At 37.5% G+C, this 20,650-nt stretch overlaps 1 protein-coding gene across 1 annotated transcript in view; it reads left to right on the forward strand.

The window, feature by feature from the left end:
• The first annotated feature begins 14,596 nt into the window (after positions 1-14,596).
• LOC118922483 (uncharacterized) overlaps positions 14,597-20,650 on the forward strand; it is a 97,561-nt gene continuing 91,507 nt past the window's right edge. Inside the window, 2 exon segments of the mRNA XM_036905344.2 lie at positions 14,597-14,761; positions 18,282-18,307. Of these exon segments, the coding sequence (XP_036761239.2) occupies positions 14,597-14,761; positions 18,282-18,307 (191 nt within the window).

A 20,650-nucleotide genomic window follows, 5' to 3' on the forward strand; every position in this document is an offset into this window, starting at 1 on the left:
ATCAGGGTCTTGTTTTCAGAGTACAGGTCTTTCAGCTCCTTGGTTAGGTTTATTACTAGGTATTTTATTCTTTTTTATGCAATTGTAAATGAAACTGTTTTCCTGATTTCTCTTTGTACTAATTTGTTGTTAGTATATATGAATGCAACTAATTTTTATATATTGATTTTGTATTCTACAAACTTGCTGCATTCCAGTTATTAGTTCTAATAGTTTTTTGGTGAATTCTTTAGTTTTTTTATATGCAGTATCATGTCATCTGCAAATAGTGGCAGTTTTACTTCTTCTCTACCAATTTGGATGCCTTTTATCTCTTTTTTTCTTGTCTGATTGCTGTGGCTAGGCCTTCCAGTACTGTGTTGAAGAAAACTGGTAGGTGTGGGCATCTTTGTCTTGTTCCTGATCTTAGCAGAAAGCTTCTCAGGCTTTTGCCATTGAATGTGGGTTTGTCATACGTTGACTTTATTGTGTTAAGGTCACTAGGTATGCATCTTCTTTATCCATTATATTGAGAGTTTTTGTCATGAACAGATATTGAATTTTGTTAAATGCTTTTTAAACATCTATTGAGATCATCACATGTTTTTTATCATTCTTTTTGTTAATGTGATTTATCATATTTTTGATTTTGGAATATTGTACTATCCTTGAGTTCCTGGAATAAATCCCATTTGTTCCTGATGGGTGAACCTCTTGAATTTTTTTCAACTCCAGTTGCTAATATTTTGTTGAGGACTTTTGGATCTATGTTCATCAAAGATATTCTAAATTTTCTTTTTTTACTGTTTTGGTGTGTTTTTCATATTCAAGAGAGTGATACTGGCCTTACTGAGCAAGTCTATAAATAGTCCACTCTTCTATTTTTTTGAATACTTTAAGAAGGATGGGTAGTAGGTTTTATTTGAATGTTCAGTAGAATTCAACTGTGAAGACTTCTGGTCCTGGAGTTTTGTTTCTTGGGAGTTTTTTGATAACCAATTCAATTTCATTGCTGATAATTGGTCTGTTCAGATTTTCTGTTCCTTCCTGGGTCAGTCTTGGAAGGTTAGATGTTTCTAGGAATTTGTCTATTTCTTCTAGGTTGCCCAACTTATTGACATATATTTTTTCATAGAATTTACTAGTAGTTCTTTATATTTTTTGTGTCAGTTGTAACTTCTCCTTTTTCCATTCTTATTTTATTTGTGTCCTTTCTTTTTCCTTGATAATGGTGGTGAGGGGTTTACCTATTTTTTATGTTTTCTCAAAAACTAGCTTTTGATTTAATTGATTTTTTCTATTGTTTTCTTATTCTGTATTTTATTTCTGCTTTGCTCTTTATTATGTCTCTCCTTTTACTAACCTTGGGTTTCATTTGTTCTTTTACCAGTTTCTTTAGTTGTGAGTTTAGACTCTTTATTTTAGATTGTTGTTTCTTGAGGTAGGCCTGCATTGTTATGTACTTTCCTCTTAGAAGTGCTTTTGCAGCATCTGACATCGTTTGTCCAGTTGTGTTTCTGTTTCCATTTCTTTCCATGTACTGCTTGATTTCTTCTTTGATTTCTTCACTGATCCATTGATTATTTAGAAACATGTTGTTTATCCTTCATGTGTTTGTGTGGTATTTCGTTGTCTTTATGTACTTAATTCCTATTTTCATATCAAGATGCTTGATGCACTTTCAATCCTTTTGAATTTATTGAGGATCCTTTTGTGTCCTAGTATGTGATCTATTCTGGAAGATGTTCCATGTGCCATTGAGAAAAATATGTATCCTCCTGTTTTTGGGTGGAATGTTTTGTATCTGATAAAGCCATCTGGTCTAATGTGTCATTTGATGTCTCTGTTTGCTCATTTATTTTCTGTCTTGATGATCTCTCCATTGATGTAAGTGAGATGTTAAAGCCTCCTAACATGATTGTGTTGCTGTCTATTTCCCCCTTTAAGTCTGTTATTATCTGCTTTACATATTTAGGTGCTCCTATGTTGGGTGCATAGATATTTACAATTATATCCTCTTGTTGATCTGATCCCATTACCATTACCTAATGTCTTTCTTTTACTCTTCTGTATTTTTTATTTTGAAATCTATATTTTAAGATACAAGTACCACTATTGCTTTTTCCTCCCTTTTAAATAAAAGGAGGAATTTTTTTATTCCATTCCTTTAATTTCAGTATATGTATGTCTTGAGGTAAAATGAGTCTCTTGTAGGCAGCATATAGATGGTTCTTTTTTTTAAATCCATTCTGTAACCCTATGTCTTTTGAATGGTGATTTTAGTCCGTTTACATTAATGTAATTAGTGATAGTATGTACTTATTGCTATTTCATTAATTGTTTTCTCATTGATTTTGTAGTTCCATTCTTCTGCTCTTACACTCTTCTCTTACTTGATATTTTTCTTTCATATTGTGCTCGGATTTCCTTTTTACATTTTTTGTGTATCTGTGTAGGCTTTAGGTTTGTGGTTACCATAAAGTTCATTTTTCTTAAGTATATAATAGTCTATATTAAATAGATTGTCACTCTATTTTGAACACTATCTAAAAATAATACTATCTCAGTTTTCTTCCTTCTCCACACTTTATGTATGTCATAATCTATATCTTTTGTATCTCTTGACTACAGTTGTGTATAGTTGATTTTACTGCTTTTTCTCTTACTTCACACTTAGTAAATAATTGGTCTACTACATTTACTGTAGGTTTAGTGATGGTGAATTCTTGAAACTTTCATTTACCTGGGAACCTTTTAATTTCTCCTTCACTTGTGAATTATAACATTGCTGGGTAGAGGATTCTTGGTTGTAGTTTCTTCTCTGTCAATTAATTAGATATTTCATGCCATTCCCTTCTGGCCTCTAAAGGTTCTGCTGATAAATCTGCTGATAGCCTTATTGAATTTCCCTTGTAGGTAACTGTATGCCTTTCTTTCACTTTTTAAAAAATTCTCTATTTATCATTAGCATTTGCCATTTTAATTATTCTGTGTCATTGTTTTGCCCTTCCTAAGATTCCTCTTCTTACAGGCTCTCTGCAGGACCTGAGTGCTTATTTCCTTCCCCAGATTGTGGAATTTTTCAGCTATTATTTCTTCAGTGGGATTTTCTACTTCTTTGTATCTCTCTTTTCCTTCTGGGATCCCTATTATGTAAATATATTTTCGTTTAAAATTGTTACACAGATCTCTTAGCTTCCTTTCAATTTTAGAAATTATTTTGTCTCTGTTCCTCAGCTTGATTGTTTTCCTGTTCTCTAATTTCCATCTAATTGTTTCTCTCCTCTACTTCTAGAAGGCTACTATTCCATCCCCCCATTGTATTTTTCATTTCAGTTATTGTATTCTTCAACTCTGAGTGGCACTTTTTCAAATATTCTATCTCTTTTTAGAAATCTCACTAAGACCATCAATTCTTTCCCCCAGGTCAGTGAACATGATTATGACTTTAAGTGTGAAATCTGTATGAAGAGGATTGGTAATCTTTGTTTCATTTAGTCTTCTTTCTTGTGTCTTACGTTGTTGTTTTGCTTGGAATATATTCCACTGCCTTCTCATTTTGTCTAGGTTTCTGTGTTTCTTTCTTTGTATTAAATAGAACAGGTATGTCTCCTGGTTTAGAAAGTAATGACTTTATGAAGAAGACACCTGTTGTGCCCAGAACCTGAAGACCACTCACCAGTGCTTGGTTCTCCTTTATTGTGGAGCGCCATTTGTTGTTGGGCTTTGAGTGGGGCCACCTTCCTTCCTGACTGATAGCAGTGACTGGTGTTTCTCAGCAGAAGCTGACAGCTCACCTCTGTTGCCCTTTGTGTGCTGTGCCATGCTTCTGTTGATTTCATTGTAAGCGAGGCCACCCCCTGCATGCTGGGCAGCAATGCAGCTGCTTCTGGGCCACGTGATTTGGGAGTGGTTGTTTGGGAAGTTTCACACAGTAATATGATATGGAGCTTATCCACAGCAAGGGAAATAGAAAGTTTTAGAGTTGTCTCCCCCTGGTGCTGGATTGTTTGGTCTGAGGGGATACCAAGGAAACAGGACAGCCTCCTTCTGCCTGCCAGCCAGCAAAGTCAAAACTGTGTTGGGCTGAATGGCTAAGAGGGGGTGGTGTACAAAGGAGCACCTGAGGGCTGAGCTGCCAGTGAAGGAGATGGAACATTTGGAGATGACTACCACAAGCAACCTACCAGTGGGGCTGACAGAGGTCTGGAAAAGCTTTCTTTTACCTGCCAGGCAACAAAGTCTGACTGCTGCTGGGCTGAGTGGGCTGGGCAGCCAGTTGTGCAGGGAAACATACCGTGTGATGAGCCACCAGCAAGGTAGATGGAGCATTTTGTGGTGCCTCCCATGAGCTTCCAACTAATTAAACTGAGGCAGAGCTGGGAAAGCATTTTCCACCTTCCATTTCTCCTCTGGAGAGAGTGCCCTTCAATCTGCCCATCTGGCACACTTCCCATTGCTGGTATATCTTTCAAACTACCACCTTTGTTTTGGGTCTCATCAGGACTGATGGGGCATGCCTGTCTTCCACATTCAACGATGTCTCAGCCTCCCAGAGTACTCCAACTTTCCCTGTTGTCCAGCTCCATTAATAACCAAAGTTCAATGCAATGTGGACTTGTGTTCCCAGAACAGATCTCCTGGGCCTTGTGTGCAGGATTCCTGAGTGCTTGTCCCCTCTGTGCTCCATTCCTCTCTCTTCTGCTTTTGGGCTGGCTGGGAAGGGCTTGGTCCTGATTGATTGCAGCTCTGCCACTTTACCCTTCTCATTGTGGTCTTCTCTTCTTTATCAGATGTTAGATGGTCTGTTCTGTATCCTTGAGGTCATTTTCAGGGTTAGTTGTATATGCTGCAGTTGCTTCCTTGGTGTGTATGTGGGTGGAGGTTTCTTCCTTGTTTTCCTACTCTGCCATCTTATCCATCTGGAACATTCTCCTTTAACATTCTCATAAGGCTCATCTCACTGTGATGAATGCCAGCTTTTGCTTGTCTGGAAATTTTTTTGTCTCTCTTTCAATTCTGAAGGACTACATTGCTAGGTATAGTAATTTTATTCAAAATTTTTTATTTCAGATCTTTGATTACACAGTACTTCTGGCCTTCAATGTTTCTGCTGAAAAATCTGCTGATAGTCTTATGGGTTCCATTATACCTAACAAGTTGTTTTCTCTTGCTTTTTGAAGATTCTCTGCTTTTCTTTATTTTTGACAATTTAAGTATAATGGATGTTGTTTGGGTCTCTTTGGGTTTATCTTATTTGTAACTTCCTAGGCTTCTTGGATCTCTGTGTATTTAGTTCTTGTTAGGGAAGATTTCAGCCATTATTTCTTCAAATAAGCTATCTGCCCCTTTCTTTCTTCTCCTGGGACCCCTATGACTTGAATATTAGTCAGCTTGATGGTGTCCTATAAGTCCCTTAACCAATATTCACTCTTTTTCACTTTTTCTTTCTTTTTGTTCCTCTGATTGGATGATTTTCTCAGCCCTGTCTTTGAGCTTGCTGATTGTCTTGCCAATGGGTTTCAGCCCCAGGCAAGTTCACTATGGATTCAATGAGACCAAAAAATTACAATGGAATGTTCTTGACGTGAAAGGGTTTATACCCAACTTTATTCCCATGGTGACAGGTCAATCACTAGAATCCTGTCCACTCAGAGCAAGTCTGCATACAGCAAGATGATTTCTGCCTCTGGGCATCCCTACTCACACAGCAATCTCTGTCTGTGTCCTCGGCAGTGCCACCATTCCAGTCTCTCTTCTCCTGCAGCTGTGCAGCCATGCCACTGTGTCACCCAGAGCACTGGACAGAGCTCTATATATAGTGTCAGTAACAATGTATTGCCCACACGTGTATAATGAGCAAGCTGGCCATAGGAGCCTTCACTTTATCCACACTGATTCTTCTTCCACTTGATTCATTCTGCTGTTAAACCCCTCTAATGGATTTTTCAGGTCAGTTGTTGTATTCTTTAGTTCCATTTGTTTAATTTGTGCTTGGCACTTTTTAAGATTTTCTCTCTCTGTTGAAATTCTCATTTTGTTTATGCATTGTTCTCCTGACCATGGTCAGCATCTTTTTTATGGTTATTTTGTTTATTCAACTAGGGAAACTGTATATTTCTGTTTTATTAGTTTCAATTTCTGGATTATAAACTTGTTTCCTTCTTTGGAAAATATTTCAGTTTCTTCCTATTTCTTGACTCTCTGTGTTGGTATTTATTTGCACATGTCTTGCCAGTGGGTTTCAGCCCCAGGCAAGTTCACTGTGGATTCAGTGTGACAAAAGAAAATGACAGCAAAATGTTCTTGGGGTGAAAGGGTTATACACAACTTTATTTCCAAGTGGCAGGTCAGTCACTAAAATCCTGTTCACTCAGAGTGAGTCTGCATGTAGCAAGCCAGTCTCTGCCTCTGGGCTCCTCTGTCTGCACAGCTGTACTCTGGGCTTCTCTGCATGGCCATCCTGCACAGCCATCCTCTGGGCCTCTCTGCCTGCACAGCCATCCTGCACAGCCATCCTCTGGGCCTCTGTCCTCAGCGCTGCCACCACTCTAGCCTCTGCTCTGCTCTCCTGCAGCCTTGCAGCTGTGCCACTGTGTCACACCCAGAGAACACAGCAGAGCTCTTTATATAGTCAACAGCCATGTATTTCCCACAGGTGTGCACTGAGCTACTCAACCACAGCCAGATGAAAATCCTGGCCATAGGAACTCTCATTTTATCCACAGCACATTAGACAAAAAAAACCCACCTTTCTTAGCCTTTATGGACTGTCTTTTTACTGGAGATAATCCTCATCAATTTACCTAGCTGGAGATTCTTGGCAGCTCTCAAACCTTTGTGCTCATCCTACCTGCTTTCATTGTTCTTAAAAGCTACCAGATGTCTAGAGTATGCCAAGTCTCATCAACAATTTGAGACAAGAAAGACTTGAGGAAGAAGTCAATTCTTCAGGCAGCCTCTAGATAGTTGTGTTGTTGAATGTGTTGTGAACCTCTTTCCCTCCCTAGATAGAAATTGGCAGCTGGGATTTTTATGTGCTCACTCTGTACTGAGCCATGGGTGTGGCTCTGAAGACTGTCAGCATGAGCTGTCTCAGTTCTCACTGGTCCTGGGTGGCCAAAGTATGCCAGGTGCCATCAACACTCCAATGTGGGCTATACAGAAGCCTGTACTCTGGGTAGCACCTTTGAAAATTGTGATTTTTGACAGAAAGTGCACCTATTTCCTTCCATGGGTAGAAGATGGAAACTGGGGCTTTTTGCCCACATTCTGTATTGAGCCAGTGAATAGCTTATGGGGACTGCCAGCCCGAATCTCTGTTTCTATTCTCACTAGCCTGTGGCTAGAGCATGATGTATTACATGTTTTATCAGTGATCTGAGACAAGCTGAACAGAAGCTAGTTTTCTTGGTACTCTTTGGATAATCGGGACATTGAACATGTGGCAAATATCTTTCCCTCTTCAGGGAGAAAATGGGAGCTGGGATTTTTCAAATGCTGGATCTTTGCTGAGCTGAGGTGTATAGTTATGGTAACTGTCAACCCAAACTGCTGTCTGTTCTCACTGCCCACGGTGGCTAGAATATGCCATGCCTGATATCCCCTCAGTGTTTTAAGACAGACTAAACAGAAGCTAGTACTATGGGTAGCCCCTAGAAAACTTGGGACATTGGACATATAGTGCACTTCTGTTCCTCCCTAGAAAGAAGCTGGGAACTGGATGGTTTTATCTTCGTTATATGGTGCTGTGCTGGTACTGGGGATTATGGCAAGAGGGTATCTGGAATTTCCCTACCACCTTCAGTGTGGCTGGATTTGTGCTCACCCATGGTGCAACAGCCTCTCAGTTTATGGGTTTCTTACAAATGGAATATGCCTATGAATTATTGTTGAAGCTGTGTGTTCATGGGGGTGGGGGTAAGAGGCTCTAGGGCTTTATATTCTGCTACCTGCCTAATTTACCTCTATCTATTTTAATCATGACTTTATATTTCTCTGTACCTCTCACATAATAATAAATGGCTCTCATAATTATAACTCTTAATTATATATTGCATTACTTTCCTGTGGCTACTACAGAAATTAACACAAACTCAGTGGATTAAAAGAACCCAAGTTTATTATCGTACAGTTCTGGAGGTAAGTAGTTCAAATTCAGTTTCACTGGGCTAAGGTCAAGCTGTCAGTAGGGCTGGCTCTTTCTAGAGGCTCTAGGGGAGAATGTGTTTCCCAAAATTTTCTAGCTTCTGGAGGCCTCTTAAATTACTAGGCCACATCATGTCAACTTCTTGCTCTCATTGTCACATCTACTACTCTTCTGTAGTCCTATCTCCTTCTGCCTCCATCTTCTAAAGACATTTGTAAATATTTTAAAGGCCCACCCAGATAATCCAGAATCTTAATCAAGATATTCAACCATATCTGCAAAGGCCCTCTTACTATTCATCATAGAATAGATTCTATGACTAGAATGTGGATATGTTTGGGGCAATTATTTAGCCTACAACATATGTGTATGCATAATGTGTGTTGCTTGGAATAGGGTCATAGGTAGGGGTTTTACATTGCAGAATATTACAAACAGTGCAGTGATAAACATAGGGGTTCATACGCCTTTTCGAATTTGGTACTTTGTCTTTTCCAGGTAAATTCCAAGGAGTGGAATTACTCGTCAAATGGTATTTCTAGGTTGATTTCTAATGGAACCAATTTTTAATACTTATTTTCTTCTTCTTTCCTTTGGATTTAGTGTTCTTCTTTTCCAAGTTATCAAGAGTGGAAGGTTAGATCATCGATTTTAGATCTTTTCCTTTTGTAAATATATGCATTCAATAGTATAAATTTCTCTCTAAGCACAGCTTTTTCAATATCCCACAAATTTGATAAACTTGTGTTTTCATGTTCATTTACTTCAAGATGTTTTTTAACTTCTCTGAAGAGTTTTTATTTGATGCATATGTTATTTACAAGTTGATATTTAATATACAAGTATTTGGGGATTTTCCAGCTGTCTTTCTTGTATTGACATCTAGTTTCATTGTTTCCTGACAGTAGATTTTTTTACTCTAATCTTTTAAATTTGTTAAGATGTTTCTCATGATCCTCAATGTGGTCTATATTGTTGAATGTTCCATGTGAGCTTCAGAAGAATTTGGACTCTGCTCTATTTGTATAAAGTAGTCTACAGATGTCAAGTATATCCAGTTTATTTATTTATATTTTATTTTGGTATCATTATATATACAATTACGTGAAGAACATTATGTTTACTAGGCTCCCCCTTCAACAAGTGCCCCCCACATACCCCTTCACAGACACTGTCCATCTGCGTAGTAAGATGCTATAAAATCACTACTTGTCTTCTCTGTGTTGCACAGCCCACCACGTGCCGCCCCACACTATACATGCTAATCGCAATGCCCCTTTTCTTTTTCCGCGCCCTTATCCCTCCCTTCCCACACATCCTCCCAAGTCCCTTTCCCTTTCATAACTGTTAGTCCATTCTTGGGTTCTGTGATTCTGCTGCTGTTTTGTTCCTTCAGTTTTCCTTTGTTCTTATACTCCACATATGAGTGAAATCATTTGGTACTTGTCTTTCACCACCTGGTTTTTTTCACTGAGCATATACCCTCTAGCTCCATCCATGTTGTTGCAAATGGTAGGATCTGGTTTTTTCTAATGGCTGAATAATATTCCATTGTGTATATGAACCACATCTTCTTTATCCATTCATCTAATGATGGAAATTTAGGTTGCTTCCATATCTTGGCTATTGTAAATACTGCAGCGATAAACATAGGGATGCATCTGTCTTTTTCACACTGGAGTACTGCATTCTTAGGGTAAATTCCTAGAAGTGGAATTCCTGGGTCAAAAGGTATTTCTATTTTGAGCCTTCTGAGGAATCTCCATACTGCTTTCCACAATGGTTGAACTAATTTACATTCCCACCAGCAGTGTAGGAGGGTTCCCCTTTCTCCACAACCTCGCCAACATTTGTTGTTTGTCTTTTCGATGATGGTTATACTTACTGGTGTGAGGTGATATCTCATTGTGGTTTTAATTTGCATTTCTCTGATGATTAGTGATGTGGAGCATCTATTCATGTGCCTGTTGGTCATCTGAATTACTTCTTTAGACAACTGACTATTCAGCTCCTCTGCCCATTTTTCAATTGGATTATTTGCTTTTTTTTGTTGAGGTGTGTGAGCTCTTTATACATTTTGGATGTCAACCTTTATTGGATCTGCCATTTATGAATATATTATCCCATAGTATAGGATAAATTTTTGTTCTATTGATGGTGTCCTTTGCTGTACTGAAGCTTTTTAGCTTGATATAGTCCAACTTGTACATTTTTGCCTTTGTTCCCTTGCCTGGGGAGATATGTTCATGAAGAAGTCACTCATGTTTATGTCCATGAGATTTTTGCCTATGTTTTTTTCTAAGAGTTTTATGGTCTCATGACTTACATTCAGGTCTTTGATCCATTTCGAATTTACTTTTGTGAATGGGGTTAGACAGTGATCCAGTTTCATTCTCTTACATGTAGCTGTCCAGTTTTGCCAGCACCATCTGTTGAAGAGACTGTCATTTCCCCATTGTATGTCCAGGGCTCCTTTATCATATATTAATTGGCCATATATGTTTGTGTTAATGTTTGGAGTCTCTATTCTGTTCTACTGGTCTGTGTGTCTGTTCTTGTGCCAGTACCAAATTGTCTTGATGACTGTGGCTTTGTAATAGAGCTTAAAGTTGGGGAGCAAGATACCCCCCACTTTATTCTTCCTTCTCAGGATTGCTTTGGCTATCGGGGTCTTTGGCGGTTCCATATGAATTTTGAACTATTTGTTCCACTTCATTGAGAAGTGCTGTTGGTAATTTGATAAGGATTGCATCGAATCTGTATATTGCTTTTGACATGATGGCCATTTTGATGATATTAATTCTTCCTAGCCAGGAGCATGGGATGAGTTTCTATTTGTTAGTGACCTCTTTAATTTCTCTTAAGAGTGTCTTGTAGTTTTCAGGGTATAGGTCTTTCACTTCCTTGGTTAGGTTTATTCCTAGGTATTTTATTCTTTTTGATGCTATTGTGAATGGAATTATTATCCTGATTTCTCTTCCTATTAGTTCATTGTTAGTGTATAGGAAAGCTACAGATTTCTGTGTGTTAATTTTGTATTCTGCAACTTTGCTGAATTCCAATATTAGTTCTAGTAGTATTGCAGTGGAGTCTTTAGAGTTTTTTATGTAGAATGTCATGTCATCTGCAACTAGTGAAAGGTTGACTTCTTCTTTACCAATCTGGATTCCTTGTATTTCTTTGTTTTGTCTGATAGCCGTGGCTAGGACCTGCAGTACTATGTTGAAAAACAGTGGGGAGAGTGTGCATCCCTCTTTTGTTCCCGATCTCAGAGGAAAAGACTTCAGCCTCTCGCTGTTCAGTATAATGTAAGCTTAGGTTTATTATATGTGGCCTTTATTATGTTGAGGTACTAGCCCATGTTTTTGAGAGTTTTTATCATGAATGGATTTTGAATTTTGTCCAATGCCTTTTCAGCATCTATGGAGATGATCATGTGGGTTTTGTCCTTTTTTTCTTGATGTAGTGAATGATGATGGATTTTTGAATGTTGTACGATCCTTATATCCCTGGGATGAATCCCACTTGGTCATGGTGTATGATCCTCTTGATGTATTTTTGAATTCGGTTTGCTAATATTTTGTTGAGTATTTTTGCATCTACGTTCATCAAGGATATTGGTCTGTAGTTTTCTTTTTTGGTGGGGTCTTAGCCTGGTTTTGGTGTTACGGTGGTGTTGGCTTCATAGAATGGGTTTGGGAGTATTCCCTCCTCTTTTATTTTTTTGGAAATCTTTAAGGAGAATGGGTATTATGTCTACTCTGTATGTCTGATAAAATTCCGAGGTAAATCCTTCTGGCCTGCGGGTTTTGTTCTTGGGTAGTTTTTTGATTACTGACTCAATTTCGTTGCTAGTAATCGGTTTGTTTAGATTTTCTATTTCTTTCTGGATCAGTCTTGGAAGATTGTATTTCTCTAGGAAGTTGGCCATTTCGCCAAGTTTTACCAGCTTGTTAGCATATAGGTTTTCATAGTATTCTCTAATAATTCTTTGTATTTTGTGGGGTCCGTCGTGATCTTTTCTTTCTCGTTTCTGATTCTGTTGATGTGTGTTGACTCTCTTTTTCTCTTAATAAGTCTGGCTAGAGGCTTATCCATTTTGTTTATTTTCTCATAGAACCAGCTCTTGGTCTCATTGATTTTTTCTATTGTTTTGTACTTCTCAATTTTATTTATTTCTTCTCTGATCTTTATTATGTCCCTCCATCTACTGACCTTAGGCCTCATTTGTTCTTCTTTTTCCAATTTCAATAATTGTGACATAAGACTATTCATTTGGGATTGTTCTTCCTCCTTTACATATGCCTGGATTGCTATATACTTTCCTCTTAAAACTGCTTCGGCTGCATCCCCCAGAAGTTGGGGCTTTGTGTTATTGCTGTCATCTGTTTTCATATATTGCTGGATCTCCATTTTAATTTGGTCATTGATCCATTGATTATTTAGGAGCATGTTGTTAAGCCTCCATGTGTTTGTGAGCCTTTTTGTTTTCTTCTTACACTTTATTTCTACTTTTATACATTTGTGGTCTGAAAAGTTGGTTGGTAGGATTTCAATCTTTTTGAATTTACTGAGGCCCTTTTTGTGGCCTAGTATGTGGTCTATTCTGGAGAATGTTCCATGTGCACTTGAGAAGAATGTATATCCTGCTGCTTTTGGATGTGGAGTTCTAAAGATGCCGATTAGGTCCTTCTGTTCTAGTGTGTTGTTCAGTGCCTCTGTGTCCTTACTTATTTTCTGTCTGATGGATCTGTCCTTTGGAGTAAGTGGTGTATTAAATTCTCCCAAAATGAATGCATTGTATTGTACTTCCTCCTTTAATTCTGTTAGTATTTGTTTCTCATATATTGGTGCTCCTGTATTGGGTGCATATATGTTTATAATGGTTATATATTTTGTTGGACTGATCCCTGTATCATTATGTAATTTTCTTCTTTATCTCTTGCTACTTTCTTTATTTTGAAGTGTATTTTGTCTGATACTATTATTCCAACACCTGTTTTTTTCTCCCTGTTGTTTGCATGAAATATCTGTTTTCCATCCCTTGACTTTTAATATGTGCATATCTTTGGGTTTGAGGTGAGTCTCGTGTAAGCAGCATAAACACAGTCTGATGATTATTTCTTTCCCTTCTTATTCCTTCTCCTCCATTCTTCATATGTTAGGTGTTTTTTTCTGTGCTCTTTTTAGGAGAGCTCCCATCTAGAGCAGTCCCTCTAAGACACTCTGTAGAGGTGGTTTGTGGGAGGCAAATTCCTTCAACTTTTGCTTGTCTGGGATTTGTTTAATCCCTCCTTCATATTTAAGTGATATCATGCTGGATACAGTATCCTTGGTTCAAGGCCCTTCTGTTTCATTGCATTAAATATATCATGCCATTCTCTTCTGGCCTGTAAGGTTTCTGTTGAGAAGTCTGATGATAGCCTGATGGGTTTTCCTTTGTTGGTGACCTTTTTTCTCTCTCTGGCTGCCTTTAATACTCTGTCCTTGTCCTTGATCTTTGCCATTTTAATTATTATGTGTCTTGGTGTTGTCCTCTTTGGGGCCTGTCTCTTTGGAGTTCTGTGTGCTTCCATAGTCTGAGCAACTATTTCTTCCCCCACGTTGGGGAAGTTCTTGGCAATTATTTATTCAAGGCACTTTCTCTCCCTTTTTCTCTCTCTTCTTCTTCTGGTACCTCTATAATGCAGATATTGTTCCTTTTGGATTGGTCACACAGTTCTCTTACTATTGTTTCATTCCTGGAGATCCTTTTATCTCTCTCTGCGTCAGCTTCTATGCGTTCCTCTTCTCTGGTTTATATTCCATCAATGGCCTCTTGCATCTCATCCATTCTGCTTATAAATCCTTCCAGAGTTTGTTTCACTTCTGTAATCTCCCTCCGGATGTCATCCCTTAGCTCTTGCATATTTCTCTGCAGCTCTGTCAGCATGTTTATAATTTTTTTTTGAATTCTTTTTCAGGGAGACTGGTCAGGTCTGTCTGTGTAGATCCTCTCTCAGGTGTTTTCTGAACTATCTTGAACTGGACTAAACTTTTTGCCTTTTCATGGTGATAGCGGTGGCTGTAGGCAGGTTGCAGGTGTGTCATCTGGGAGAAGAAAGTCCTTTCCTGCTTGCTGTATGCCTTGCCCTTCTCGGCTGCCTGTGTCAGTTACCCGCACTCCTGGAGCAGCCACTGTGTTAATCTCCTAAACTGCTGTGAGTGGGGTGTCCATCAGAGCAGCGCGGGGCCCTGTGAGGAGTTGCAGACATGCCAGGTGCACTACTCTGTGATAACGGCACCTTTCCGGACAGCTGTGTGCCAGCAGTGGCCTTTGGGTCTTGCCCGGGCGGCTGTGCATTGGGCTGGGATACCAGTTGGCTGCTGCGAGTGTGCCTGCTCCCTCTGGCTCCGGTGCAGGTTCACGTGGGGCTCTCCCGTGCGGACCTCTCCTGTACTGCTCTGGCTCCACTGCCACCGGTGCACATGAGCTGCACCCGGGCTGTTCGGTCGCTGCCGCTGCAGGTTCACACAAGCCTTTCCTGGTTCTCTCTGTTGCCGTTGGCATACACGATCCGCTCCTGGTCCCTTCTGGTGCTGCCGTCCCTGGCACACATTGCCACTGTCCCGCTACTCTGCCAGAGTGTCGAGGTCTGTGCCAGTTGGAGGAACGACTGGCAGGCTGCTTAGTGTTGTGAGGAGCTTCAGAGTTGCACTGTCTCCCCAGGGTTTAGGGCGCCTAATGTTCCCCAGGATTCCCAGCTGCTGGCTAATTGTGCCGGGATGACTTCGTCCAGCAATGGGGTCCCTGTCTCTTTAAGACTTGCAGAAAGCACTTGTTTTTCTTTTGTCTCAGGGGCGCCAGTTGTGGGGACCTTCCCACAGGTTTTGCTTTTCCATTTCTCTAATATCCAGCAGCCCATGCACCTTGTGTCTGCGCTCCGGGTGTGGATTTCTAGAGCTGGTTGTTTAGCAGTCCTGGGATTTCACTCCCTCCCCGTTCTGACTCCTTTCTTCCAGCCAGGTTCTGGGGTGGGGGATCATTCAGGTCCCGCCTGGTCGCGGCTTGTATCTTTCCCTCTTCATGTGATGTTGAGTTCTCACAGATGTAGATGTATCCTTGCTGTTGTACTGCATCCACTGATGTCTCCTTTAGGAGTAGTTGTATTTATTGTATTTTCATAAATATATATATTTTGGGGAAGAGGTTTCTTCTGAACTACTCACGCCACCATATTCCCGTGATCCCCATATCCAGTTTATTAATGGTGCTGTTGAGTTCACTTATATCTTTACCAATTTTATTTCTGTTGCATCTATCCATTTCTGATAGAGGGTTGTTGATGTCTCCAATTAAAATAGTAGATTTGTTAATTCTTCTTGAAGTTATATCACTTTCCCTCTCATGTATTTTGATGCTCTGTTGTTAAATACATACATACTAAGGATTGTTTTGTCTTCTTAGACAACTGACCCTTTTATCACTATGTAATGCCTCTCTTTTTCCCTGATGAATTTGCTTTATCTGAAGCCTGTTTTTTTCTGATACTGATACAGCTTTGCCCAGTTTATCTTTTTTAATGTTAGCATGGTATCTTTCTCAATTCTCTTATTAAAAATATAATTGTTCTTATATCTCATGTGATTTTCTTATAGATAACATATAGTTGGGTCTTTTTTAAATTGGGACATTTTTAACCATGGACTATGGTTAGCAAAAATGTATCAGAATTGGTTCATCAAATGTATATATATATTGCACTAATACAAGATGCAAATAATATAAGAAATTATGGGGGGAGGGAGAGTGGATATTGGGGACTCTGTACTTTTCAATTTTTCTATAAACCTGAAGCTGCTCTAAGAAAATGAAAGTCTTTTAATTTTTAAATATATCTTTCACATTGAATTATCTTGCCATCATTGCCACAAATCAATTTACCATTGTTATAATGGCTTATTAATACATTCTAAATTTTTCATTGATATGTATGTGTAGCTTTATGCCGGTATCACAGTATCACTCTGAGTTGATTACTATAGCTTTATAGTATGTTTTGAAATAAAGAAATGTGAGTCCTTTAACTTTTGTCTTATTTTTCAAGGTTTTTTTGTTTGTTCTGTTCTTGGCAACCCATACTTCCATATGAATTTTAGAATTAGCTTGTCCCATCTACAGAAAAAGCTGGCTGGTATTTTGATAGAGACTATGTTGAATCTATAGATTGCTTTTTAAAGTACTGTCATTATAATAATATTAAGTCTTCCTATCCAAATGAATGTGAGATATCTTTTCTTTATTTAGGTATTCTTTAATTTCCTTCAACACTATTTTTATAGTTTCCATTGTACAATCATACATTTCTTTTGAGGAACTTATTCTTAAATATTTTATTCCTTTTGATGTTATATAAATGCAATTATTTTCTTAACTGCACTTTTTATTGTTCTTTGCTAAATGATAAAATGCACATTAGTCTTCTATCAATTTTGAATTCTTCATTCTTGGGGAACTTATTTTTCAGCTCTGATTTATGTGTGTGTGTGTGTGTATGTGTGTGTGTTATTCAGGTTTTTGTATATACAACATCATGCCCACTACAAAAAGAGATAATTCCACTCTTCATTTCCAATCTCGATGTCCTTTATTTCTGTTTTTTGCCCAGTTGACCTTGTTAGAACCTCTAGAACAATGTTGAAGAGAATGGCAAGAGGAAACAACTTGGTCTTTTTCCTGATCTTAGGGGGAAAACATCTAATCTTGCAACATTAAGTCAGATGTTCTGCTGGTTTTTAAGATTCCTTTTATAGGGTTGAGAAGTATTTCCTTTTCCTAGTTTGTTTAGTGTTTTACTATGAGTGAATACTATATTTTGTCAAATGTTTTTCTGCAACTACTGAGACGAATAGCTGTTTTTATTTCATTTTTTATACTAATGTCATTTGTTGCAGGTATTCATTTCCACATGCTGAAACAACTTTGCTTTCCTGAGATAAATCTCACTTGGTCATGTGAAACATTTACATTTAATGTAATTGTCTGATGTTAGCTTAAGCTTGCCATATAAAAATTTTTTGTTCATTTTTTGTTTTTCATTTATCTGTTCTCTATATCCTTTTTGTGGCTTACATGATTGTTTTATAGAATTCAGTTTTGATTTATAGTATTTTTAGTGTATCTTTTTGTATAGCCATTTAAGTGGTTGCTCTAGATATATACATATACACACACAAACATACACACATTATATATACATAACTTATCAGTCTATTGGTATTATCATTTTGCATGTTTGAGTGAAGTATAGAAATCTTAATTCTTTTTATGTCCTTTTACCCTTCCCTGTTTATAGTGTAGTTGGCTTGAATATTTCCTCTATATACATTTAGAAACATATCAACATTATGATTTTCCTTCAGATACAAGACATAATTTAGAAAACTCAAGGGGAGAAAGAAAGCCTATTGAATGTACCCATAGTTTTGCCTATCATTTGATTTTCCATCCTGATATTCCAGGTTTCCTTCTTATCTTTCCCTTTGCAATTAGAAAATTTCCTTTAGCCATTCTTTTAGGATACATCTCCTGCAACAACTTCTCTTGCTTTTCCTTCATGTGAGGATGTCTTGATTTTCCCTTCATTCCTGAAGGGTATTTTCATTGGTTAAAAGATTCTTGAACAGTTCTGTTTTTAAATTTGTTTTTCTTCCCTAGTACTATATCATGCCACTTCCTTCTCACCTCCTTGATTTCTGGTGAGAATTCTGCTATCGTTTTGTTTTTCCACTATGAGTAAGGTCCTGTTTCTTTCTCACTGCTTTCAAGATTATTTCTCTTTCTACAGCTTTGAGATATAATTGACATGTAACATTATGTACATTTAGGATGCACAATATGATAATATGAATACACAATACAATATTGTGAAATAATTACCACATTACATTGATGATTAATTTAATACCTCACATAGGTGTCATTTTTTGTAGTTAGAATGTTTAGGATATACTCTCTTAGCAACATTCAAGTATATATTACAGTACTGTTAGCTGTATATTAGATCCCAAGAAATTATTTATCTTATAACTGTGTCTAAAATATTTGTCATATAATTTTAATATATTTGTCTTCTCAATGTTAGTACCTAATAATTGTCTTTTCTACATTCAGTTTGAGATCTTCCTGGTCTTTGTGTGGTGAGTATATAGAAACCTGGACATTTTCATGCTGTATTATAAGATTTTGGATCTGATTTAAACTTTTTGCTTTAGCTGGCCTTCCTTGACTCTACTGCAGCAGCAGAAAGGGTGGGGGCACTAGCTCACTAATTCCAGGTGTAAACAGAAATCCAGTTCCTTCACTCACCATCCGTTGGCACCTAAGTGAGTGTATCTTATTACTGCTGGTTATGGATTCGACATGGTCACCACTGACATCAGAGTTGTCAGAGTTGGTTGTCAGAGATAGTTACTTCAGTAGGCATTAGAGTTATGTATCCTTATACCAATAGTGACACAGTTTTTGTTTGGCATGGTACTATATGGTTTGCAAAATACTTTTATGTCCTTTATCTAATTTGGCCTTAATGAGAGAAGATGGTGTTATCCCAGTTTTACAGATGAAAGTACTTAAGACACAGGTAAATAAATTGGTAGGTCATTATTTGACATAGATTATATCTAGGTCTTCTGACTACCAGTGCTTGACAATGTCTGCCTTTGAAAACTTTACAATCTAGGGATATGAATAAGATTAACAATCACAGAAGTTTTAAAAAATGATAGAAATCCTTAAATAATGAAGTACTAAAGGGGAGAATGAAGAACTGACACTCCTGCTCACCTAAAGACCACAGTAAAATGCTCTACCAGTCCATTTTTATTTCTTACTGTAAATTGTGAGTTTATAATACATTTATTTGAATTTTCAATTAGAAGCTCTTATTTGTAGAATTTACATGCTTAAAGTGTTGCTTTTAAAACAATATTTTATTACTGACAGAATCGTCTCTTATAGGTACATTTCTTAAAATTACTGTCTAAGTAAAGTTAGAGTAATAATTAACTATCTCACTATATTATAACAAGTAAGATTGTGGATTATGATATTAGTGTACTGGGGTTAGAATTCAACCTCCACCACTTATTAGGAAATTGTCCTTTCTCTGCTTCAGTATCCTCATCTGTCAAATGATAACAGTGATATCTATCTTATAGGGTATTTAGAGTATTAAATAAGATAATGCCCGTAAAGCATGTAGCATTGTGCTTGGAACATAATAAAGTGATCTATGCACTTACCTATTTTTATTATGTTCATATTTTTGTTTTATACTTTAGCTGTGCTCACTGACTGTTGAGATGCATTTAAAGTAGTTCTAATCTAACTTTTCTGTTTTAGGGTTATTTTTTAGCCAGAGCAAATGATTTAGGTTCAAGAGGACATAGGATTTTTATTTCATCCCAGTATGTCATTGAAATGAGCATTTATAAGATGAAGATGTATAAATCAGATTTAATCCTATATAAATACCATCTTAGATCTTAATGCTATTAAGGGAAGACCTCTAAAGAACTGATGTTTGCTTTTAAACAGCAATCAAGATGTTTAATTCCAAGGATTCATCTTTATCTTTGTGAATTCCTTTACTCCATTCCTTTACCTCATCTTTGCACTTAATTGGGTTGAACATTTTCCAATATTTTCAAGGATTTGTAACATTGTCAATTATTTTAATTAATGAAAGAGATCTGATGGACCTAGAAATGGAAAACCATTGAGAAATGAGTACATTGAAAGTGTACTATATGGTTAAGAACAGCAATCATTTGAAGGACCATCTCTTAGATACATAGTGATTTTTGTCTTTGGTAATATGTCCCTTTTGACCATTGAGATGCTCTGAACTGTCACGTTCTTTCCTAGTTCATGATCCATGCTGTGGTTCATTCAGAACTCAGAATTAAAATCTCCCTACTTGGATAATGTCACAGTAGAAATATTTTGTTTTGCAATTTGGGGAGCAAAGAATTCTCAGAAACCCTTTATCTGACGTGACATTTCTCAGGACTTTAAAAAAACGTTTTAGAGATAAAAGGAACAGACTTCTGGAAGGTTTTCATTATGTTCTACTGAGTAAGTTTGGAAATGGTAGAAGAGGCTGCCCTAGCTGTCTTGAAAAGAAGAAACCACAACATTTCAGTCTCCAGCACTGTTTTTCACTTAAACTGAAGTGAAGAAACCAAAAAGTGTGTTATTTACCTCTAAGAAAAATGAGTGTCCAATTTGAGAAACAGTAAGAGAAACTTGAGATTTCTCTTGCTGAGAATTACAGCAGTTATTTGCAGCAGTCATTCTCAGGTGACCTGACCAAGATTCAAGGATGTTTATTTCAAGGTATAAAGAACTTTATGCTTATACAAATAACTGCTAAATATTTACCAGGTTGCAGTGTGCAATCAATAACTAAAAATGTATTTAACAGAAGCACTAATCCTTTATAGATATGGGGAACAACCATATACCACCCATTTTGGTGA

Source organism: Manis pentadactyla, chromosome X (genome assembly GCF_030020395.1).
Source record: "Manis pentadactyla isolate mManPen7 chromosome X, mManPen7.hap1, whole genome shotgun sequence".
Lineage (NCBI taxonomy): Eukaryota > Metazoa > Chordata > Mammalia > Pholidota > Manidae > Manis > Manis pentadactyla.